Source organism: Bos indicus, chromosome 27 (genome assembly GCF_029378745.1).
Source record: "Bos indicus isolate NIAB-ARS_2022 breed Sahiwal x Tharparkar chromosome 27, NIAB-ARS_B.indTharparkar_mat_pri_1.0, whole genome shotgun sequence".
NCBI classification, from domain to species: Eukaryota; Metazoa; Chordata; class Mammalia; order Artiodactyla; family Bovidae; genus Bos; species Bos indicus.
Window position 1 is genome coordinate 14,441,552 of NC_091786.1, and position 25,018 is coordinate 14,466,569.

The following is a 25,018-nucleotide window of genomic DNA, read 5'->3' on the forward strand; positions in this document are numbered from 1 at the left end:
GTTTACTGGTCCCATCTCTTTCATTCAACACACACACACACATATATATATCAAGTTTCTGCCATGTGTCCAGACACTGAGAATATAGCAGTGAATAGACAATATCCCTACTGATATGGAATTTGCTCTCTGAGACTGATGACAAAAAATTGCTAAAATGAAAAGTTTCCCAGACACGTGAATGTATTTGAGTGGTTGGAACCGTGTTGACATCTGGTTTGAGGATACATTTATAAAGACTCGCTAGCATGGGAGAGTTGACTTAGAGAATTTTTCTGTAACCTACAATTAGTGTGTATTAGTATTTACAAAGCAATCCCCACAGTTTACAGCTCACCAGTGGCATTTTCTGGATACAGTCTTCTGAGGTTATGGTTTCCGGGTGAAAGACTAGTATTAATAGAAGTAAGCTTCTTTTTCTTTTCTCTCTTAAAATTTCTTGATTTTTTTTTTCCCCTTGAAGATTCCAGGCCTTCGGAGATTTATTTGATGAAGCTATTAAGTTGGGGTTGACAGCTATTCAAACTCAGAATCCTGGTTTCTATTATCAGCAGGCAGCGTACTATGCCCAGGAACGGAAACAGCTTGCCAAAGCCCTCTGTAACCATGAAGTAAGTCACTTACTCCTGTATTACCTGGCAATTAGGAAGTTTATTAACCTTCTCTTGAAAGAGGATAAAGCTGGTTGGCATTGATAATTTTTTTCCAAGCCTTTGCCTATAACGAGTTTTTATCGTAGATATTTTCAGGAATTAGGATTATTTTCAGTTTTAGCCTGAGTACTCTCTTTTCACCTATGAACTAAGCAGACATTTTTCTTTGAAGAACTGATTTTTGATTAGCCATAAGTTAGTGATTTTGACCAGGAAAAGTTGCTTTAAAATAAAAGCCACAGTTTAGCCTTTGCCACACTGTAAATTCATTGTTTTGCAGTGCAAAGGACACTGAGCAACGTGCTTTATTTTGACCCAGTGGAGAGGACATCATTGGACTTCTTTCTCTTCCTGGGGTTCTCCTCCATGGAAAACTCTAAAGAATCTATTTAAGAGTACTAATTGCATAGTTTTTTAAACTTGACATTTTATATTGCCTTTCTCTTGCATGTTTATATCTAAATACCAATTACTCCATAAGCACCTTTTAAAGTAGAATCATGGTATGTGTATGTTTATGTACATAGATAGAGACACTTGCATTCATATAGTTATATCAGTTTATTTTCACTTAAGATCTCAAAATTCTTCTCTGAAATTAGGGGAATTTAAACAACAGTGCTACTTAAAAAACTGTTTAGAAAAAAAAAAAAGCAATTTTCATTTTAGTACTTTAAATTTTTGAATTTTTCCCCCTTAAATCATAATATACCAAGACTATTTTCTACCATGTTATTTGGATATGGTGTATAATTTCATTGTATGTTTTATATTTTTAAAGTTTGTCATATTATCATTTTAGCACAGTTTTTAAAAGGCGATTAAAACTAGGTCTTGTCAGGATATGTATAAACAGGCATTTGCAAATCCTGGCTGGAGTGTAAAATGATATTTCTGTCAAGTAATTATATTTGTGTCAAGTAATTACTTCTGTCAAGTAATTATATAATCATGCCTACCTTTTGACCTAGAATTTCATATTCAGGAAGCCTAAGGCAGATAAGGGATCCTAAGAGATAAGTTTTAAGAGTTATTTATAAAACTATTAATTGTAGTGCAAAATAATAATAATGTAAACAACTGTAGGAAGTTGTTAAAATGTGGAATAGAAGATGCTGTTATAAAAAATAGCATGGCTATTTTTCATAGCCATGAAAAATAATGTTTTGGAAGAATATTCAGTGATATGGTGAGATATAGGGAATGTATTTAAATGAAAAAAGTAGGTTGAAAAATTATTTTAGCTGATGACAGGTAAACATTCACATATAAAATCTGGAAGAATAATGTACACACTGTTAATAGTGGTGGTAGGTCTACAGGTAATTAAATTTTTATCCTTTTCCTTTTGGAAGTTTTCTTTATTTTTCAACAAAAACTCTTTTTACGTTTTGGTTTCAGAGGGGAGAAGGTTATTTTAAAAAAAAAGAAAAGGAAAGCAGCATAAATTTGTGAATCCTGGTGCCAAAAATATCCTTCCTCCACCAATACCAGGACTTAATACACTTACAATAAAAGAAAATCATCTTTTTTTTAAAAACTTCTGATAACATTTTTATTTACACAAAAATATATATGGTTTAACTATCAAGTTTAATTTGTAATATATTTTTACTGGTTTATAAATAAAAAGAAAATGTAGAGAAGTTATTATTAAATCATTTGTTAGAATCAGGTTGGTTTATTCAGTTTTATTTTTATGATACTACCTGATCCAACCAGTCATTCTAAAGGAGATCAGCCCTGGGTGTTCTTTGGAAGGAATGATGCCGAAGCTGAAACTCTAGTATTTTGGTCACCTCACGTGAAGAGTTGACTCACTGGAAAAGACTCTGATGCTGGGAGGGATTGGGGGCAGGAGGAAAAGGGGACAACAGAGGATGAGATGGCTGGATGGCATCACCAACTCGATGGACATGAGTTTGAGTGAACTCTGGGAGTTGGTGATGGACAGGGAGGCCTGGTGTGCTGCGATTCATGGGGTCGCAAAGAGTCAGACACGACTGAGTGACTGAACTGAACTGAACTGAACTGACCCCTCTCAGTATTCTTGCCTGGGAAATCCCGTGGACAAAGGAGCCTGGCAGGCTACAGTCCATGAAGTCGCAAGGAGTTGGACATGAGTTAGCAACTGAGAACGCCCACATGGAATATTAAACAGTTTTTGTTTAATTTTGTGAAAGTTCAATTTGTGTTAAAATAGTCACAACTTTGATATTTAATTGTGTGGTTTGTATTTATGAAAGCTTTTTTATTCTGACAATGATTAGGGAAGAGTTGGTTAGTGATGGGTTGTATAAACTTATTCAGGGTTGTGTTTTAACTTACAGGCTTCTGTAACGTATCCCAACCCTGATCCCTTAGAAACACAAGCAGGCGTTCTTGACTTCTATGGACAACGATCATGGCGACAAGGAGTACTCAGTAAATGATTTTTCCTTTTTCCTTTTCTGTCAGTCTCTAAAGGCAAGAGATTGCTATCTTAATTTTTCCTTTGGCTGCATTAGTATAACAAATTATGTTGAGGTAGCAATATTTGCTTTTTAAGCATTCTTTAAAATTGAAGTACAGTTAATTTACAATATTGTGTTTCTGCTGTCCAGTAAAGTGAATCAGTTATACATATACATATATTCAGTCTTTTTTAGATTCTAAACATTTTTTTAAGATTTACTTTTTAGAATGTGTTGTTTCTATCACTGCATCTTAGAATAACATAGCTAATGATGTGATCAACACATGTGGACATCTGTTGTCTTAACGAATTTAGTAAGCCACTGTGGCCAATTTTTATATTTGACACTTTAAAACATTACTTCTACTGCCTTAAAAATAATTTCTCTGCATCTTTCTTGTTTTATACACACTTATTTGGAGCAATTTCTGTGGCCATTAAACCTTAAGTGTTAAGAAATCATTTACTTTGGGGGAGAATGGATACATGTATATGTACAGCTGAGTCCCTTCCCTGTTCACCCGAAACTATCACAGTATTGTTAACTGGCTATACCCCAATGCAAAATAAAAAGTTAAAAAGAGAGAAATTATTTACTTTGGTGTCTAGGAAATATATTCTATCTAGAGAATGATATTGATACCACTTTTTTTTCTTTAATATCACTTTTGAGGTGGTCGTTTCCACTGAGCAAAAGAGTACTGAGCTCAGTATCGCACCGTTCAGAACAGAGGCCACACCGAAGATTCCATGCTGATAGAGCCGCCTCTTAGACTCTTCAGAGTTCTAGAATGTTGAAGAGTCTGAAGTACATTGTAGTAAAGGCCTCAAGGAGTGCACACATCCAATGTCCGTGTGGAGGATCTGTGTTCAATGAGCTATCTGAAATGGGCTGTGTCCTCTCTTACACAGGCTTTGATCTTTCGGATCCCGAAAAAGAGAAGGTGGGGATTCTTGCCATTCAGCTAAAGGAGAGAAGTGTTGTTCACTCTGTGAGTTTTTGTTTTTTTTTTTTCCCTCAACACAAACTGTATTTTCAAGGAAAACATGAGATTATTTTTATTGGAATGTTTAACACTTTTTATCTTTCCCAACAGGAAGTAATAATAACTCTTCTGAGCAATGCTGTTGCGCAGTTTAAGAAATATAAGTGTCCAAGAATGAAGAGTCACCTGAGTATGTATCCCTGACATGCCATGACTTCATGCAACTTTTGAGTGATTTCAGATTATACTCATACAAGATTTCAGATTACATTCATACAATCTTTGTTTCCTTTATAGTGGTTCAAATGGGAGAGGAGTATTACTATGCAAAGGATTATACCAAAGCTTTGAAGTGAGTCCTGTTCACTATTTATTTTTGTAAGCATTCTGATTCCCTTGCAGCTAAATGAGAACGGAAATTTGTAGTGGAGGATTTATTACTTCCATGTTTATTCCCACTTCTGTTAAATACCGTTTCTGTGATTTTTTTTTTTTTCCCAAGTAATGTTTATTGGTACAGTCCTTTTCAGACTCCTAGCAAACCTCACATTTATTTAATGTGAAAATACCTGTTGAACTATTTCAGGGAGATTTTTCTGAAGTTTATATAAAACGAGTAAAGCACTTGCTTTTCGTTTCTCCATGAACTCTTCCTACACTGCCGTGTGAGGCTGGCTCAGCACGTCTGACGTGTCGCCCTCTGTCAGGTTGCTGGATTACGTGATGTGTGATTATCGGAGTGAAGGGTGGTGGACCCTGCTCACATCTATACTGACCACGGCTCTGAAGTGTTCCTACCTCATGGCCCAGCTGAAAGATTACATCACTTACTCCCTGGAACTCCTTGGCAGAGGTAACAACATTCTTTCAGTAAAATCTGGAATCTTAACAACTACAGAGACTCTTTAAGCTTCTTATAATTGGAAACATAATTCAGTATCAAATATCTGATAGTACTATATCACCTGCTGGTCACTTTGCTGAGAGAAGGGGTTTATACTTTAATGGAACTTGATACAGTTGAAGGTCATACTGTAGTTGAGAAGAACAGATTTCTTCTGCCTTACTTTTCAAATTATTGCATAAGATAATTGTTCACAGAAGAGTTCAAATGCACATACATAAAGTGTTGAGGCTGACTTAGAAAGCTGAGCTGTCAGTTTTCTGAAATTGTGCTTAGCCATCTTAGAAGAGATATTTATCTACAGTATTTTAATACCTGTAGGTGGGGTATTGGGCTTACTTGGGGCTTACCCTCCTAATACCTGTACAGGGTCATGGGCTTACTTGGCCTGTCCTATAGTTCTGATGTTTTGCTTCTTCCTTTCTATTAGCTTCAACGCTGAAAGATGATCAGAAATCTCGGATAGAAAAAAACCTCATAAATGTTTTAATGGTAGGTTGGAATTCTTTATATATAAAATCTGTATCTGGATATGTGTATTTTTTTTTATAACTAGCTGAACAAATGCTTAACTCCATGTTGGTGCAGAATGAAAGTCCTGATCCTGAACCTGACTGTGATATCTTAGCTGTGAAAACTGCTCAGAAGCTGTGGGTGGACCGAATCTCTCTGGCTGGCAGCAATGTTTTCACAATAGGAGTACAGGACTTTGTGCCATTTGGTGGGTAACCAGCATCTATAGTATTATCTTAGAGAAATTGTCCGTTTTCTAAGAAATAAATAGATGCAGAATAATAAAAGTCAAAGAATTTTCCAAATACAGTCATTTTGTAGATAAACCGAATTTTTTTTTTTTTTTTTACTTTCCACATCGACATACAAAGATGGTCAGAATTTTAAATACTTAGTTTAGGTCTTAAAATTTTCTGCTGGGTTCATTTTTAGTTCAGATGTTATTTGAAACACATTTGAAAAAACAGTTATTTAAAAGGTTTATGCTTTCCTATCTAGGCAGGTATTTTGAAATAAGCTAAAAATAACAGAATGGTTCTTTTTTCTTTAAAATCATATGTCAGTTATATTTCAGGAGCAAGCATGCTTTTAAAATTAAAGAGGTTTTGGAGGTAGAGTTCATTTAAATTTTTTTTTTAAAGAGTTAACTGCATTTATGTCTGTTGAAATGCTTCAAGTTCAGAAGTCAGTTAGAATACTCAGGAGAGATGTTTCCTTTCTGAGGAGCAGATGTTGGTTGGAGAATAACATGTGTGGGGCTAGCACGTCTGGTGGTGTCTGACTTGGCCCCTTTTGTTCCGTTCCTAGTCCAATGCAAAGCCAAGTTCCACGCCCCAAGTTTTCATGTCGATGTTCCTGTGCAGTTTGATGTTTATCTAAAGGCTGATTGTCCACATCCCATTCGGTTTTCTAAGCTCTGTATCAGCTTTAATAATCAGGTAATGGTACTTTTTAATGTGTGTGTGTGTGTGTGTGTTTACCATGTATGTATTGTACCATAACTGGCATTAAATGAAGTAAAATGAACTTAGTGACTTTTAGGTCTTAGTGGGTTTCTCGATAATAGGTGTATGATACAGTCTATCTAAAAATAAATGTATTTATAATTTTCAACTTCTGTGTCCACAGTGCAAGTCTTACAGTTTTCCTATTCTAATTTTTGTTTTCACTTCCTGCTTAGGAAACCTATGACGTTTGTCTATACATAGAGAAAAGTTTTGTGATATGTAACTTAAATTTCAAACAAGATATATTCAGAATGAGTGTGATTAGATTTTCAAAATCATTTGTTTTATTCTCACATTAGTATTAGCTTTTCATTATAAAACTGTTTGGAGAAGGCAGTGGCACCCCACTCCAGTACTCTTGCCTGGAAAATTCCATGGACGGAGGAGCCTGGTAGGCTGTGGTCCATGGGGTCATTAAGGGTCGGGCACGGCTGAGCGACTTCCCTTTCACTTTTCACTTTCATGCATTGGAGAAGGAAATGGCAACCCACTTCAGTGTTCTTGCCTGGAGAATCCCAGGGACGGGGGAGCCTGGTAGGCTGCCGTCTATGGGGTTGCACAGAGTCGGACATGAGTGAAGCAACTTAGCAACATAAAACTGTTATCTTTTTGATTTTAAAGAAATGAAAGTGGAATAGATGGATATAAAGTAAATGTGTAAAGGTGCGCTCTTCCAGTTTCACTCCTTTGGGGGCATCACAGTTAACTTCTCGAATAGCTCAAACATGGTATGGTGCCCATATATTAGCAACTTTTTTCTGCAGAATTGGGATAGTATATTTCTCACATTTGAGCATTTTTGTAGTGTGATGTAGCCAAGTGCTTGATTATATTCTGTTTCAGTTATAAGCCCACTTTTAATTTTCTGGTGACCCAGAAAGTATGTTGAGCTGTTAACCAGCAAGCATTTATTGATTTTCAATATTCTTAGCATCGTGGCGAACCTGAGAAAATTTAGTGTATGTCAACCCCATTAAAATAGAAGCATTTTGGGAACAAGGGCAGGAGCAACCCCGGGTCACTTGAAGATTAGTATGTTTTATTCAACTACAAACCATTACCCAAGGATTCCTTCTGATTAATTGGAGAATCTTAAAGCAAGAGCATGAAATTTATGTTTAAGAAACATAAATCATGACCCTCACTCTTGTCTTTTTCAGGAATACAACCAGTTCTGTGTAATCGAAGAAGCATCCAAAGCAAGTGACGTTTTAGAAAATTTGACTCAAGGCAAGATGTGTTTAGTTCCTGGTAAAACAAGGAAGTTTTTATTTAAATTTGTTGCAAAAACTGAAGATGTAGGAAAGAAAATTGAGGTTAGTTATAAAATGTGTTTAAAAAATATTTTAAATGATACAAGTAATAATGAGCACGCATTAGAAAGAATTTCAATAATACTTAAGTTTATTAAGTTAAAAATGAAAATCTTCCATTTGGACTTACCAAGGGAAATCATTCATTATGGTTTTTTGATAGGTCTCCTTTCAGTGGGAATATATTATACGTAATATTCAGTAGTTGGCTTTAAATTGCTAGATAGTGTTGTGTGTTAGACATCACTTCCTGTTAACACATGAGACCAGCCTTATCTTTAACGCCTGTATAATCAGTTGAGGAATTTTTAACTATATATATCATGTATATGTGTGTGTATATATTTTCTGTAATGTGGGCTTCCAGGTGGCACAGAGGTAAAGCGTCCACCTGCCAACACAGGAGATGTAGGAGACCTGGGTTTGATTCCTCAGTCAGGAAGATCCCCTGGAGGAGGAAATGGCAACCCACTCCAGTGTTCTTGCCTGGGAAATTCCACGGACAGAGGAGTCTGGCGCAGGCTACAGTCCATGGGTCATAAAGAGTCAGATATGACTGAGTGACTGAGCACAAGCATTCTATAATGTAGCAATTATATTTTGTAAAATATGACATAATTCACACTAAGGTGTGGTATCATTTTGATGTTTAAACATTGCTGATTGCATCTTTTTAAAAAGTTTGGTACTTTAAAGGGTTCATTTAATGTAGATAATTAAAATGTCTTTCAGGAATATAAGATGAAACTCATTTTTTGAGCATAAACTTTGGAGCCAAACTCCACAGGTTTCAGTTCCAGCTTTCCAGCTCACCTGCTTGTGGCCCTGGGCAGTTACTTGACCACTTTTATCACAGTTTATTCATCTGTAAAGTGGGGATAATAATGTTACCTACCTCTTAGTGTTTCATGAGGATTAAATCAGTTAGTATAAATTTCCTGGAATAGCAGTTAGGATGGGGTAAGCCTCTCAGGAAATGTTGTTTTCCCATGGCTGGAATGGGACAGGTAAGCCTAATCTGAACTTGGGACCATTTCTCAGACAGAAACATAAGACTGCACCCCCAGTATTCCCATAGCAATTTTTGTGAATCTGTTTATTATATAATCTGTAAACCAGTATCCAGAGTTTTTGCTTGTTGATTTAAAAAAATTCTTCATGATTTTGACTAAACCCCTAATGTCATATTTTAATTTTTTATGAGAAACTAAGGAAGTTTTAAAAAATCTTTTTGCAAGATACCCCAAGGAAGCCTACCAGATGCAAATCAAAATTAATGCTATTAAATATATTTGCAAATAGATTTAGTGGAAAGGACATTTATTCAGTTAGTAAAAAATTTCCTTGCTTGTACTGTTGGTGTCATCAGGAAAAGTCCGTGTGGAAGTTGGAGTTAGGTTCGGAGGAGGTGAGTGGTTACCAGAACATTCGTTAGTTTTGCTCAGCAGCCACTGCTTGCATGTCTGCTCTCTCGGGCACCACCCCAGGTGCTGAGGTAACTGCCGCTCGGCCCGTCTCAGCTGGAGAGTCGGGTTATTGTCCTCGTGTGAAGGTGAAGAGGTTGAAACCTGGTGCAGGGTTACTAGCCAGCGTCCCAGCTGACAGGAGCCCGGGAGCGGGCTCTCCGAACGGTGTTCCGACCTGTGTGTCACGTCGCGGGTCCCAGGATCTCCGTAGCGCAGCAGCCCACCCCGAGGCTTCCTGGGAGGGGGTGGTGACAAACCATACGAGGTGGCCTTTCTGACAGACCTCCTTCTCGCAGATTACGTCCGTGGATCTGGTTCTGGGCAGCGAGGCGGGCAGGTGTGTGGTCCTGAACTGGCAGGGAGGCGGCGGGGACGCCGCATCCACCCAGGAGGCCCTGCAGGCTTCTCGCTCTTTCAAACGAAGACCCAGGCTCCCCGACAGCGAGGTCCACTGGGACGGCATCGTGATCCAGGCGAGCACCATGTGAGTCAGGCTGCGGCCGGTCGTGGAGGGCCGGCTCACTTCTTTGAATACTTTGCTGTTGTTTTTAGATCAGTTACTTAGCTAGCATTTTTTCCCCCCAAAGGATCATTTCCAGAGTTCCAAACATTTCGGTCCATCTGCGACATGACCCCCCTGCCCTGACTAACGAAATGTACTGTTTGGTTGTGACCGTTCAATCCCACGAGAAGAGCCCGATCAGAGACGTGAAGCTCACTGCTGGCTTAAAACCTGGTAAACTTTTCTTTTCAAAATTTCATGTGCGTTGATCCAACATGAAATAAACATCACGGTATTAACTTCAGGAAATCTGTTTTGAAAATGTTATGATCGAGTGCTCTCTCTGCAGTAGTGTTGATTCGCAGGACAACATTTGAATCTTCTGTATTTTTAAAATGTCAACATTTGTACTTTCAGGACAGGATGCCAATTTAACTCAGAAAACGCATGTGACTCTTCATGGGACAGAACTGTGTGACGAGTCCTACCCGGCTCTGCTCACTGACATTCCCGTCGGGGACTTACAGCCCGGGGAACAGGTGAACTCGGCCAGCCGGGACTCAGAGGAAATGGGTTAGGTTGTAGTGTTAAATATGGAGTGGGTTTTAGACAGCTTTGGCACATTTTAACAGCACATCCCGAGACTGAACAAGTCATTTAACTAACGCACATTTTATACACACATTAGACATAGTTCAGTTCAGTTCAGTCGCTTGGTCATGACCAGCTCTTTACGACCCCATGGACTGTGTGCAGCACTCCAGGCCTCTTTGTCCATCACCAGCTCCGGCAGCTTGCTCAAACTCATGTCCGTTGAGTCAGTGATGCCATCCAATCTCATCCTCTGTCATCCCCTTCTCCTCCCGCCTTCAATCTTTCCCAGCATCAGGGTCTTTTCAAATGAGTTAGGTCTTCGCAATCAGGTGGCCACAGGATTGGAGTTTCGGCTTCAGCATCAGTCCTTCCGATGAATATTTGGGTCTGAATTCCTTTAGAATTGACTGGTTTGATCTCCATGCGGTCCAACAGACTCTCAAGCGTCTTCTCCAACACCATAGTTCAAAAGCATCAGTTCTTCAGCACCCAGCTTTTTTTATAGTCCAACTCTCACATCCGTGCATGACTACTGGAAAAGTCATAGCTTTGACTACATGGACCTTTGTTGGCGAAGTAATGCCTCTGCTTTTTAATATGCTGTCTAGGTTGCTGATAGCTTTTCTTCCAAGGAGCAAGTATCTTTTAATTTCATGGCTGCAGTCACCATCTGCAGTGATTTTGGAGCCCAAAAAAATGAAGTCTGTCACTGTTTCCACTGTTTCCCCATTTTTTTGCCATGAAGTGATGGGACCGGATGCCATGATCTTAGTTTTCTGGATGTTGAGTTTTAAGCCAGCTTTTTCACTCTCCTCTTTCACTTTCATCAAGAGGCTCTTTGGTTCCTCTTCGCTTTCTGCCATAAGGGTGGTGTCACATATTTAAATGTATAAAATATCTTCAACAGTTTTTATACAAGGGGTTTTATAACAAATGATCCTGATATTGGAAATCCATTGCCTGATAAAATAACTAAATAACATAAACTTTACAACTTCTTGAAAGAACCTTTCAGTCAATTTTTATTTCCAACACATAATACAGAGTTCATGAGAAGTTGAAAATGATAATAGAAAAAACAGATGGTGTGATAATGACCCCATTCCTAGGCTATGGCAGGAACAGCTGTAAGAAAGTGTTCAGGTGATTACCCAGTTAGTCCAGTAAACTCTGGAAGGTGGGAGCATTATCCTAGAATATATATCAGGAGGCAATCTCTGTAGTATTAATTAAATTAAAATACTTTTATGTTGTTGCAGCTGGAAAAAGCGGTATACGTTCGCTGTGGAACAGTGGGCTCAAGAATGTTTCTTGTGTATGTTTCTTATCTGATCAATACAGCGATTGAAGGAAAAGAAACTGTTTGCAAATGTCACAAGGTACTTTTTTCATGGCGACTTTGACAAATATCATATGTAGAGTGTTTTCCTATTTTGTTTTATTTTAGTTAACCTGTGAAATAAGCAGTCTAGGTGATTATAGTGTCCTCCCAGCCCAACAGAGGAGGAGACCCAGAGATCTGGGGGTTTGTAGTTTGGTCACTGCAGAGAGTCTGGGCTGTGGCCTCTTTTAAAAGTCACTGGGAAGCAAAGATAAATAAAAGCCCATTGTTTTATGAACAGACCCTGGCAGAGGAGATGGAACAGGTGGGTTAAGAGTCCAGACCCCAGGGTCAGATTCCGTTCAGCTTCTGCCTTTGTTACCTACTAGCTTTGTGACCCGCCCCCCACACCACCCGTCTTAAAGCAGCAGTAGTACTGACATCTGTTTCTTGAGTTACTGTGAGCTTTACAGTACGTGTACAGTGATTATAAGGGGCTTTCCAGGTGGCTCAGTGGTAAAGAATCCGCCTGCCAGTGCAGGAGACCCAGATTAGATCCCTGGGTCTGGAAGATCCCCTGGGGGAAGAAATGGCAACCCACTGCAGTATTCTTGCCTAGAAAGTCTCATGGACAGAGAAGCCTGCGGGCTACTGTCCACAGGGTTGCAAAGAGTCAGACAGGACTGAGCACACACAGTGATGCTATGTCATATTACATTATTGCTATTATCATTATCCTTATTCTAGTCATCTTGAGCCAAGGTGAAGTAAGGGACTTAAAAAGAAGACCCAGATTCTAGGCTTCAGACCACTAGCGTCATGGTTTAAGGCCAACTGCTAAGTCTTTAACTTTTGGTTCCTCTTCTGTGGAATGGTGATGGTGCCTGCCGTGCCCACTGTTGCTGGATCCTGCCATAAATAATGTATGAGAAAGCGCTCTGCAGGGTGAGCTGTTACACAACCATAGGTGCCTTGTTAGAAATGCTAACCTGGACTCTCTACATAGGTTTTTACAAATACTGTCTAAGGGAAAGGTCCTAGTTTCGTAATATTTAAGTTGGGATTATTTATTGATCAGTAATTGATTTGTGTTTTGTAGTCTTCTTTTGTTAAGACTGAGAAAAGCCATCGATGTGCCCTTTCCGTTTCCCTGCAGGATGAAACTGTAACAATAGAAACGGTCTTTCCATTTGACGTTGCAGTTAAATTTGTTTCTACAAAGGTATGTCCTGGGAAGCACATTGGAAATCACTTAGCTGAAAGAAATTAACAGAAAAAAGGAAGTGGGTCAATGTACTTCCTGACAGACCTTTGTCTCCATCTGCGACAGTTCGAGCACTTGGAAAGGGTTTATGCGGACATCCCCTTCCTGCTCATGACGGACCTGTTGAGTGCCTCCCCCTGGGCCCTGACCATCGTCTCCAGTGAGCTGCAGCTTGCTCCCTCCATGACCCCCGTGGACCAGCTGGAGTCCCAGGTGGACAGAGGTGAGAATGTGGCTCATCCCCCTTCACTAGCAGAAGACAGTGGGGGACAGTTAGCGTTGTTTACAGTTGACCTTGTTTTAAAGGATCAGGTTCTTGATACTCTAAGAAAGTGACTAAGAAATGTACTTGAAAATACAGTATTTTTTCCTGTTTGGATTTTTAATAGATTTTTTCCAATTAATTCTTAATTGATGTTTACTACTGTTTATAATTTGAAATGGGAAAAGGTGTTTATCAAAGAAACTTTGGAAAACAGAAAAGTAGACAAGTTTTCTAAATCATCCAACTAAAACAGTTTATAGAGGAGATAATACCTTTCTGGTTCAGGGTACTTTGGGCTTTCTTGTATTTCTTAAAAGGAATAAAAACTAGTTTGAATGTTCAGTTCAGTCGCTCAGTCGTGTCCGACTCTTTGCGACCCCATGAATCACAGCACACCAGGCCTCCCTGCCCATCACCAACTCCCGGAGTTCACTCAGACTCACATCCATTGAGTCAGTGATGCCATCCAGCCATCTCATCCTCTGTCGCCCCCTTCTCCTCCTGCCCCCAATCCCTCCCAGCATCAGAGTCTTTTCCAATGAGTCAACTCTTCACATGAGGTGGCCAAAGTACTGGAGTTTCAGCTTTAGCATCATTCCTTCCAAAGAAATCCCAGGGTTGATCTCCTTCAGAATGGACTGGTTGGATCTCCTTGCAGTCCAGGGGACTCTCAAGAGTCTTCTCCAACACCACAGTTCAAAAGCATCAATTCTTCGGCGCTCAGCCTTCTTCACAGTCCAACTCTCACATCCATACATGACCACTGGAAAAACCATAGCCTTGACTAGACAGACCTTTGTTGGCAAAGTAATGTCTCTGCTTTTCAATATGCTGTCTAGGTTGGTCATAACTTTTCTTCCAAGGAGTAGGCGTCTTTTAATTTCATGGCTGCAGTCACCATCTGCAGTGGTTTTGGAGCCCAAAAAAATAAAGTCTGACACTGTTCCCAATGCTTTCCCATCTATTTCCCATGAAGTGATGGGATCAGATGCCATGATCATCGTTTTCTGAGTGTTTTAAGCCAACTTTTTCACTCTCGTCTGTCACTTTCATCAAGAGGCTTTTGAGTTCCTCTTCACTTTCTGCCATAAGGGTGGTGTCATCTGCATATCTGAGGTTATTGATATTTCTCCCGGCAATCTTGATTCCAGCTTGTGTTTCTTCCAGCCCAGCGTTTCTCATGATGTACTCTGCATAGAAGTTAAATAAGCAGGGTGATAATATACAGCCTTGACGTACTCCTTTTCCTATTTGGAACTAGTCTGTTGTTTCATGTCCAGTTCTAACTGTTGCTTCCTGACCTGCATACAAATTTCTCAAGAGGCAGGTCAGGTGGTCTGGTATTCCCATCTCTTGCAGAATTTTCCACAGTTTATTGTGATCCACACAGTCAAAGGCTTTGGCATAGTCAATAAAGCAGAAATAGATGTTTTTCTGGAACTCTCTTGCTTTTTCCATGATCCAGCAGATGTTGGCAATTTGATTTCTGCTTCCTCTGCCTTTTCTAAAACCAGCTTGAACATCTGGAAGTTCACGGTTCACTTATTGCTGAAGCCTGGCTTGGAGAATTTTGAGCATTACTTTACTAGCGTGTGAGATGAGTACAATTGTGCGGTAGTTTGAGCATTCTTTGGCATTGCCTTTCTTTGCGATTGGAATGAAAACTGACCTTTTCCAGTCCTGTGGCCACTGCTGAGTTTTCCAGATTTGCTGGCATATTGAGTGCAGCACTTTCACAGCATCATCTTCCAGGATTTGGAATAGCTCAACTGGAATTCCATCACCTCCACTAGCTTTGTTTGTAGTGACGCTTTCTAAGGCCAACTTGACTTCACATTCCAGGATGTCTGGCTCTAGGTCAGTGATCACACCATCGTAATTATCTGGGCCGTGAAGATCTTTTTTGTACAGTTCTTCTGTGTATTCTGGTCAACTGGATATAAGGACAAATATTGTGAGGGTTTAAAAAAATCACGATGTAGTCTTAAGACCAAATATGTGTGTGGGTCGCTCAGTCATGTCAGACTTTTTGTGACCCTTGGACTGTAGTCTGCCAGGCTCCTCTGTCCATGGAACTCTGCAAGCAAGAATACTGGAGTGGGTAGCCATGCCCTTCTCCATGGGATCTTCCCAACCCAGGGATAGAACCTGGGTCTCCTGCATTTCAGGCAGATTCTTGACCATCTGAACCTCCAGGGAAGCCCGAGACCAAATATAAGCAGGTTATTTTAGTTGCTCTGTCTATCTGTCTTCCTTGAAAAAATCATTTAACATCTCCAAGTCTCTATAGATAATATACAAAAAATTGATAAGATATCCTTTTTTTGTTACATTACTTGGATGTAAAGCCCTCTGTTTATAGATGAAATAACTGGAGGATTATAAAGTCTCTGTTTTGCAGTCGTCTTGCAGACTGGAGAGAGTGCCAGTGAGTGCTTCTGTCTCCGATGCCCATCGGTTGGAAATGTTGAAGGTGGAGTAGCAACCGGGCATTATGTTATCTCCTGGAAGAGGTGAGACTGTGTCCGCCCTGCCTTTTCTCCATTATCCGTGTCATCCTCATGCCTTTATTGTGTGTCCCTCTCAGTTAGCAGGTGAGAGCTTCTGCCAGCCTGTAGAACGGACGAGAAGCTACATGCTGCCACTGACCATTTGTCAAAAACACGCAGATGGAAAAGGATAACTTTCGTTCATGTTTGTTACAGCTTGTGATCTATATACTGACAAGATTTTAGCCAAATTCTGATGACAGGACCAGTAAAAGCATTAGGAGAAACTGCCCTCATTTGCAGTCAGTAGGACTGTTTGCACAGAAAACCCAAGGGGATCAATACGTTATTAGAATTATAAAGAGTTTCAGCAAGACTGCTGTGGATATAGCATCAGTATACAAAAATCAGTTGGATTTCTATATATCAATAATAAACCTCAAGGCAAAGTACTTTTAAAACAGGTATCATTTATGTAACAGCAAAATGATGAGAAACATATCTAGTAGAAGATATGTATTACCTGTATGGAAAAAATTACAAAAATTTAAAACATTAAAGGAAGACCTAAACAAACGGGAGAGGTACAAAGTAGTCCCTGATCAGATCAGATCAGATCAGTTGCTCAGTAGGACTTGGTTAAGATTTAATATTATAAATTGTCTGTAGATTCAGTGCAATTTCCTTCAAGATCTCAGCAGCTTATTTTGTTTCTGTGGAACTTGACACTCTTGGATCTAAAATTTGTATAGAAAGGCCAAATGTCAGTAATCGTCAGAATTCTCAGAAGAGGTACAGCTAGGCAAGGGTACTTGGCCATTCAAATTCTAAGACTTATTGTAAAGCTACAGTGGACATCACTATGGTGTGGGCTCAGGGAGAGGTAGATGAACCAGTGGGACAGAAGAGCGAGTCTAGGAATTGTTCCACAGATGCACATATGGAAATAACGTTTCATAGAGGTAGCATTGTTACCACTAGGGGAAGGATGAACTGTTTTATAATTGGTGGTAAACAACTGAGTATTGACTTGGGGAGAAAATGGGATATCTGTTGGGCATTGTATATAAAAATTAATTTCAGATTTATTGAAATTCTAATTGTAAAAAGCAAAACTTTACTACTTTTAGGAGAAAAATAAGAGAATCATTTTATGACTTCAGTGTAGGGAAGAATTTCTTTAAATAGGACACTAGAAGTATGAGCCTCTAAAATTGATGAATTTGATTTCTTAAAATTAAGTTTTTCAGTTCATTAGAAAATGCCATGAAGAATGTGAAAAGACAGTACAAAGTGGGGAAGGCTACTTCCCAGCATCTGAAATGAACAAAGGATTCGAATTCAGATCAAGAACTTTTTCAGATCATTAAAAAGAAACCTCTAAGCTGAAAGTTGAGAAAAATACTTGAGTAGGCATAGTGATCAGGAGAAGCTGAATGGTCAGTAAACACAGGGGAAAGAAGGTCAGCCTTACAAGTAATCTGAGATTTGTGTACTCCCACTACTTGGAAAAAATAAAGAGGCTTAACAATGCAGAGTTTGTCACGAGGGGAAGTATAATTAGAATGCTGCTCTGGAAATCTGTTTGGCAATACCTGGTAAGCTGATGGCTATAGCGTGCAGTCCTAGAAAAGATTCAAACATACAGGAAGGGGACGTGGTTGGGAGTGTTCATAGTAGCACTGTTTATAATAAAAAATTAGAAGCAACCTAGATGTCCACCAACAGGAAATTAGGTAAATGTGGCACAGTTGTACAGTGGAATATTATATATCAGTGAAAATGAAGGAACGAGAGCTATAGCTGCTGCTGCTGCTGCTGCTAAGTCGCTTCAGTCGTGTCTGACTCTGTGCGACCCCATAGACGGCAGTCCACCAGGCTCCCCCGTCCCTGGGATTCTCCAGGCAAGAACATTGGAGTGGGTTGCCATTTCCTTCTCCAGTGCATGAAAGTGAAAAGTGATAGTGAAGTCACTCAGTTGTGTCCGACTCTTCGCAACCCCATGGACTGCAGCCTTCCAGGCTCCTCCGTCCATGGGATTTTCTAGGCAAGAGTACTGGAGTGGGGTGCCATCGCCTTCTCCGAGAGCTATAGCTAACAGCCTGTTAATGTTAAATGAAACAAAGCAACTGCAGATGTTCAGGATATGAACAAATTGTGCAGAACTAGAAAACATGTAAAACATATGCTTCCTAGGCTTTATGTATAATTTGGAAAAGCATAAAGAAACGGGAATGATAGATGCCAAATTCAAGCTAGTAGTTACTTTTGGAGCAGAGGGTAGGGGGGTCCAAGCAGCAATGGGTCCAGGAGAAGCTTCAGCTCTGTCGTTATGTTCTCTTAGACTAGGAGGTGGATACATGGCATTGCATGGGTTATTTTCTTGTGTGGCTTAATTATTTTATAAATCTTAAAACTAATTATTAAAAGTAAAAAATAATTTTCTTAAAAAAATACCTTGTCTTTTTTCCACACTGCTGAATTTACCATGTTGATGTTCAGCTCAGTTCACATTTGTAGGAGTTAAAAAACTGTTCTGAAGGCACTGCTTCGTTTACTCTGTCGTGTTACCGTAATACTGTAAAGACATGTACTTCTTAAAAGGGAGGGTTGGCTGTTTTGCCCGTGGCGCTTGCTCAGTAATGCTTTGCCCTTTTGAAGCAGTGTCACCTGTTCCACCTCTGCATACAGGCTCTTCCCACAGGTTGTCAGATAGTTGGCAGCCACCCCTGTGGTTCCCACCCTGACTGTCCTACAGGGAAAGTATCTGACCGCTTCATAACGTTACTCACTTTATCTGAGTAATGCCTGAATGCCACTGTGTCTGCTGATAGTGACATATTTTTAGGTCTGCAGTTTCTCCTGCACACCCACGGTGCCGTTACAGTAGCGCGTGTCCAGTGGCCTGGGCTCCTCTGGGCACAGTCCTCAGTGTAAGGAGACATTGGGTCATAATGTAAATACCTCTGCTACCATAGAGGACATTTTGCTACCAAAACGCTGGGTTAGATGGTGTGCTTTGTGGTACAGTTGACTTATGTTCTGACACAAGTCCTGACTTCATCACTGAGACCAAACAGCAGCCTTGAGTTGTAACGCTCTTTCATTGAAAGTTCTCAAAAATGGGATTGGAAAAGCTCCTACTTCACAAAACTCCTTCCATTAAACCTTTAGAAAAGGGGTCATTTGTATTTGCTTTGCAGTGGGTTGGTGAATACCCACGTTCCCTGGTTTTGATGTATTTACTCCTCACATGAAACGTGGACCTAAGGGGCCTCTCTTCTGCCTAGGACTTCAGCCACGGACGGCGTCCCCGTCATCAGCACCGTCATCACCCTGCCCCACGTGATCGTGGAAAACATCCCTCTCCACGTGAACGCAGGTGCCTCCACTCACCTTTTATTTGATCTGCGGAATCCAAAAAGAATATTTATTTTAGCTGCTAAGATTTTTTTTCTAACTTTCCCCATTACGAGAAATGCCCACCATTTACAAAAAGTAGATTGTGACCAGTCTTGTTTATCTATACCTCTACACGACCCTCCTGCCCTCAACATTTTGAAGCAAATGCCAGAATGTTATTTCATCTATAGAGATTTCAGTATGCATCTTTAACATCACTGGCTGTTTTTCTAAACATAATCACAGAGTCATTATGATTACTAAAAATTAGCAATAATTTTGCAATATGATCAAATTCCTGTGTTGAAATTTCCCTAGCTGACTCTGAATGTTCTTCATAGTTTGTTATAAGGCCTCTGCATTGCTGTTGATTGGCGTTGGTGTCTAGACTCTTAAAATCCCTAGGCAGGCAGACAGCCTCTCCCCCACTGCGCTGCCTCTACCCCACATCACCTCCTCTACCCCCTTCATCTCCCCCCTTCGCTTCCTTGATGTTCATTTGTTGAAGAAACTGTCCTCCTGTAAAGCTGCCTATAGTCTGGATTTGCTGACTTGCATTGCATCATTTTTAAGTATTTCTCTGCCCCTATAAATTGGTAACTGTGCGTGTGTGTGCATTCAGTCACTCAGTCATGTCTTCGTGACTCCCTGTAGTGCTCCCCGCCAGGGTGACTCCCCGCCAACCTCCTCTGTCCATGGCATTTCCCAGGCAAGAATACTGGAGCACGTTGCCATTTCCTCCTCCAGGGGATCTTCCCGACCCTGTGTCTCCTGCATTGCAGGCAGATTCTTTACCACTGTGCCACCTGGGAAGCCCAGTTAGATCTATAGTCTTGATCAAATTCAGGTTAAAGATTTTGACAAAAATACATCATAGTTTCCACCAAGGGGCCCATAATGTCTGTCATCCCATCTCGAGCCATTATTGATATTTAGGGAAATTTTTTGTAGGTTTAAGAAATTAATCCTAAAAGGTAATTCAGCTCTTGGTAGCCAAGACCCTTTCTGAGCCAAATCAGTTTAGAAGGAGACATTGATTCTTCTTAGCCTGCTTTATCATAGCCCTGTGGCTATTTTACAATCAGAGAATTTTCTTATTTAACAACAGTGCAGTGCTCTCATTAATTTAAATAATTCCATGTCTATGGAATGAAATTTATTTACAAAAGGAACCCATGAATGGTGAGCTTTGTTGTTTTTTTTAACCAAGAGAAATGTCACCTTTGCAGATCTGCCGTCATTCGGGCGTGTCAGAGAGTCGCTACCTGTCAGGTATCACCTGCAGAATAAGACTGACTTAGTTCAAGATGTCGAGATTTCCGTGGAGCCCAGCGATGCCTTCATGTTCTCAGGACTTAAACAGGTACAGGTTGTATCTCACGGGGTTGCTTGTGAAGACAGAGGAGTGTGGCCAGAAAGTGGAGAGCTGTCAGAAATGGCTCTTGTTTTGGTAGTGGTGAATCTTAAGTCACTTTTGAAGATTTAATTACAACTTGCTGTAGAAGTGGGTTAAATGGGCCACCCTTTCCATGTTGAGATCACACATAGAGGTTCTTTCTCTATATAAAACAAGAGTTCACAAATCCCTTGGACTGATAGAATTCCTGGAAATTTTTTATTGCTAACGAGTTTGTGTGTGTGTGTCTTTTAATTTGAGACCTTTTGAAGCATAACTGCACAGATTAAAAGCCTAATTTGCTTCTGAACTATCAGTATAATTTTTTAGAGATTTTGATCCTGCATAAAGTTATCTGTGTTACGTGTAGGCACAATTTTGTATCTACATAGAAAAATATGTGATTCAGATGTTTTTCTTCATCTGTTCATATCAGAGGTGGAAAAGTTCATCAGATTTTTGGGTGGAACATGCTCTCAGGCAAAACCATATTTTCAGTAAGAATACTGTCCTCCTCTGTCAGAGTGGCAACAGAGACACACCACAGTGGTCAGCACATGCTTTTTATTATTAATAATAAGGGTGCAATTAGAGCACAAACTTGTAATAATGCCAAGTAGTATTCACCCTGAGTCAACCATCTGGCTGGCATGTCCTGAGTGCTGTGTTTGCTGTTAAATGAAAGCAGAATTACACGTGAAGTGTACTATAGGTCTGTACACTGATATAAATGTATAATATTAATATACACCAAGTATAACATTGGCTGAATATGTTGATTCACAAACACATATATTATCTCTGATGCATCACATACCTTTATGTATCATTTGCAAATGAGTAGGCTTTTCTTGATTGTCCTGATCTGTTTCACGTATTGACTTGAAAATAATTAAAGTACCGAAAATCTTACCAGATAGTGCTCTTTCCTTTTGCCCTGAAGGTACTTACCTTACCACAAAGGTAAAATCCCTAAGACAAAACACAGGAAACAACCAGCTCCTCTCACGTTGATGTAATGTTTGCAGAGATGCTCTTCTGCACATTATCCTGTAGCGCACTGTGGCTGTAAAGCCTGCCTGGTCTGAGACACGGGAAGTGCTGAGCTGCCTAGTGTTTGCATTGTTAAGCAAGAACAGGTTGCCTTTTGCGTGTTGGTAGAAACTGAGAAACCATGCACGTGTTTGTATTACATTTGTTACCTGTGTGGTTCTGGCCTCATTAATTCAGCCCTACATTTTGGTGTCTGTCTAGAAGATGGAATAGGAGAGGGTGCAAATATTTCTCCAGAAGGATTTAAGTGTCTGATCATTTGCCAGAACTTGATAGGTGACAACATGTAGCTGTTGCGAGTTTATTTGATACATGGATTTGTTTATCTTTTTCTGTCACTTTGTGATTTAGATTCGATTACGTATCCTCCCTGGCACGGAACAGGAGATGTTATATAACTTCTACCCTCTGATGGCTGGGTACCAGCAGCTGCCGTCTCTCAACATCAACTTGCTCAGGTTTCCCAACTTCACGAATCAACTGCTCAGGCGCTTCATACCAACCAGTATTTTTGTAAAGGTAAGGTTTAGACATTTTCTGTTTTTTATTGTCTTGGAAACAAATGCAAGTAGATGTTTTTTCACATCAGTTGGTCAGTTCAGTTGCTCAGTTGTGTCCGATTCTTTGCGACCCCATGGACTGCAGCACTCCAGGCTTCGCTGTCCTTCACCAACTCCCGGAGCTTGCTCAAACTCATGTCCATCCATTCGGTGATGCCATCCAACCATCCCATCCTCTGTCGTCCCCTTCTTCTCCCACCTTCAATCTTTCCCAGCATTGGGGTCTTTTCAAATGAGTCAGTTCTTCTCATCAGGTGGCCAGAGTATTGGAGTTTCAGCTTCAGCATCTGTCCTTCCAATGAATATTCAGAACTGATTTCCTTTAGGATGGACTGGTTGGATCTCCTTTCAGTCCAAGGGACTTTCAAGAGTCTTCTCCAACACCACAGTTTTTTCACGTAAATGTCACTAAATAGTATTTTGAGACTAGCAATTTTAGTATCTTGACTGTTACTATAAATTTGGCAATATTGCTATTTGTTTCTTATTAAGTTATTATCAATTTTTTATTTTCTGTTTTATAGATTTTTTTCTTAGATCTAATTTTAAAGGTTTTTATTCCTTTGGGCAAATGAAGATTTATCTTGATGGCATCCTTAAACATGTGTTTTCTTTGGCTTCGTAAAATATATTTCTATTTTTGTTTTTCTTTTTAAAAATTTTTATTTTACTTTATAATTTATTTTTTAGAAATATATTTTAAAGTTTTAGTTAATTTGTAACTAGTTTTTAATCAAAATGGATTAATTTTCTGGATACAATCCCTGAACTTTTCTGATTCTAATAACTATGTAGTGCTACTGGATTTGGATCTTTTCTAAAAATGATCACCCGTCAGAAACTATACTCGGGTTTAACGTTTTGATTGTTTTAAACAGTGATATGATTTCCAGGTTCCTGTTCTTTGACTGACCTAGTCTTCCGTTCATTCCATTCCTGCACTGAGCTTCAGTTGCCTTCCTCACACATGCATGCGTGTGTACCTACATGTATGAAACCTCCCAGCAACAGAACAGAGCAGGAGACCCCCTTCCCGGCCTCAGGGAACCCCCAGAACCGTCGGCTTAAATCACAGCTGTCGGCCTGTGGTGCTGCGGTTCTAACGCTGGTCAGTCGCCTCTCCTGCTCTCCCCACAAAGGTCCGCTTTTAAAGTCCGTCAGCGCAGTAAAGTCATTTGCAGGAATCTTATTCTTTTAACTACTTGATGACTCTCTGGGGTGTTGTCAGACTTTCTGACTTGTCAGAAATTTTACACCTAAAAGCAGTCACGATATCTTTTATTGACTCAGCTTTTTCTCTTCTGATGTCACGTTTTAAATTTTTTCAGTCAGTGAACTTCGAGAAAAGGGCATTCTGCGTTTATCCGCCACTTCAGTCCTCGCAGTATTTGTAGTTATGCACCGTAGAGTTCACGATGCATCACTCTTTCCCAAACAGGAGAAGGGGAGCCCTTGAGTCCCAAGGAGCTTGCTGGCAGCGCAGGTTTGTGGCCTGCTTAAAGCTCGGGACACAGGCTGAGCACGAGAGGGAGGGTAAAGCTTTCCCTCTTGAGCAGGAGTGGTGGCCAGGCGCCCTGTCACACACGGTGCACTGACGGGTGGGTGGCGGCTGCAGGCTAGGGGGCGAGGGGCTCCACGGGCAGAGAATGTGCTGCGCTGGTGAGCTTGCCACTAGGAACAGAGGGAGCGGGCCGCACGGAGGCTGCGAGGTCACCGTCCCCAGGCTCACCTGGCGAGAGAAGGTGGGGGAAAGGAGACAGATGAACATAATCTTGTTTGGAAACTTGCACACGTTTATTCTGTGTCCGTGAAACAGTTCCAAGTACTTGCAGACCCTCTCCAGTTAACAGCGCTTCTGTGGTCATTCTTACCTTGCATACCCTCCTTGTTTTCCCCTCCGAAGCCACAGGGCCGGCTCGTGGATGACGCCTCCATCGCGGCTGCGTGAGATTCAGGACGGGCCTCAGCCATTCTCAGGGAGAAACTGGGCAGAACTGTGTGATTGTTTCCTGGTGAGCTGTACTTGATCATGGTACAGGTTAATCTTCTGTATTTTTTAACGGATGTTACACCAAGTCTTCAGAGGAAGTCATGCTAAAATATTAGGAAAATCTTCTAGTTTGACTAATAAATATTTGAAATCTGTCAGCGTGACGTGAAAGGGTGTTAACCCTTTGTTTTTGTTGAAAGTCATTTTGTGGACACGGGCATCTTCACAGTAATGGGGTTTTGTATGTGCAGTAGCCAAGGAAAGTTAAGTCTCTGAAATACTCCTGGACAAGGGGAGCCGTGCACCAGTGTCTGCCCCGGAAAGCTGGGAACCCCCGTGGGTGTCTTTGAGAGTTGGCTAAACCAGAGATAGAATAAATCTGTTCTCATGCATCTAACGTATGTTCAGAGTCCATACACAGGAACCAGAAAGCAGTCACGGGACTGACAGAGACAACTTCCAAAAAGTTTTAATGAAAGCAGTTTAAGATGTCTAAAAAAAAATAACCTTTGCTTACCACCAAAACATTTCAGATAGGTTCAGCTTGCTTGGTTCATTTATGAAGCAGGTTCATAAACCAGATCCTCACCTGTCAGGATCTGAACTGCAAGATGCTAAGCATAATCTCCTAAACTGAAAGTTTTAGAGAAAGATGCAAGGTCTAAATCTAAAGTTCTAGAGCTTTTAGTTATGTTGTGTAGGTTGAAAAGAACTGTTTAAAACTTTTGAAAATTCATGTACATAAAAAAACATATTGTGAAAATCCTCTGTTAAAATATCTTAATTTAAAACTCCCCTGTTGTCCAGAAATTTTTATTTAAAAGTATAGGAGTTGTAAAAAGGAAAAGAATGATGTAAATAAATAACTTTCTCTTTCAGACATGC

General features: G+C 40.2%; 1 protein-coding gene across 3 annotated transcripts in view; it reads left to right on the plus strand.

Annotated features, from left to right (window-relative positions):
- TRAPPC11 (trafficking protein particle complex subunit 11) overlaps positions 1–25,013 on the plus strand; it is a 39,058-nt gene extending 14,045 nt beyond the window's left edge. For all 3 annotated transcript variants that reach the window (XM_070781703.1, XM_019953456.2, XM_019953457.2), the window contains exons 10-30: positions 464–611; positions 2,984–3,077; positions 4,021–4,100; positions 4,206–4,284; positions 4,392–4,446; positions 4,802–4,947; positions 5,429–5,490; positions 5,587–5,719; positions 6,319–6,449; positions 7,679–7,834; positions 9,594–9,781; positions 9,885–10,033; positions 10,217–10,338; positions 11,653–11,772; positions 12,871–12,936; positions 13,045–13,201; positions 15,645–15,756; positions 19,023–19,114; positions 20,364–20,497; positions 21,935–22,102; positions 24,047–25,013. In XM_070781703.1, coding sequence (XP_070637804.1) covers positions 464–611; positions 2,984–3,077; positions 4,021–4,100; positions 4,206–4,284; positions 4,392–4,446; positions 4,802–4,947; positions 5,429–5,490; positions 5,587–5,719; positions 6,319–6,449; positions 7,679–7,834; positions 9,594–9,781; positions 9,885–10,033; positions 10,217–10,338; positions 11,653–11,772; positions 12,871–12,936; positions 13,045–13,201; positions 15,645–15,756; positions 19,023–19,114; positions 20,364–20,497; positions 21,935–22,102; positions 24,047–24,091 — 2,437 coding nt within the window. In that variant the 3' untranslated portion in view covers positions 24,092–25,013. The remainder of the gene's footprint in view (positions 1–463; positions 612–2,983; positions 3,078–4,020; positions 4,101–4,205; positions 4,285–4,391; positions 4,447–4,801; positions 4,948–5,428; positions 5,491–5,586; positions 5,720–6,318; positions 6,450–7,678; positions 7,835–9,593; positions 9,782–9,884; positions 10,034–10,216; positions 10,339–11,652; positions 11,773–12,870; positions 12,937–13,044; positions 13,202–15,644; positions 15,757–19,022; positions 19,115–20,363; positions 20,498–21,934; positions 22,103–24,046) is intronic.
- Positions 25,014–25,018: the final 5 nt, after the last annotated feature.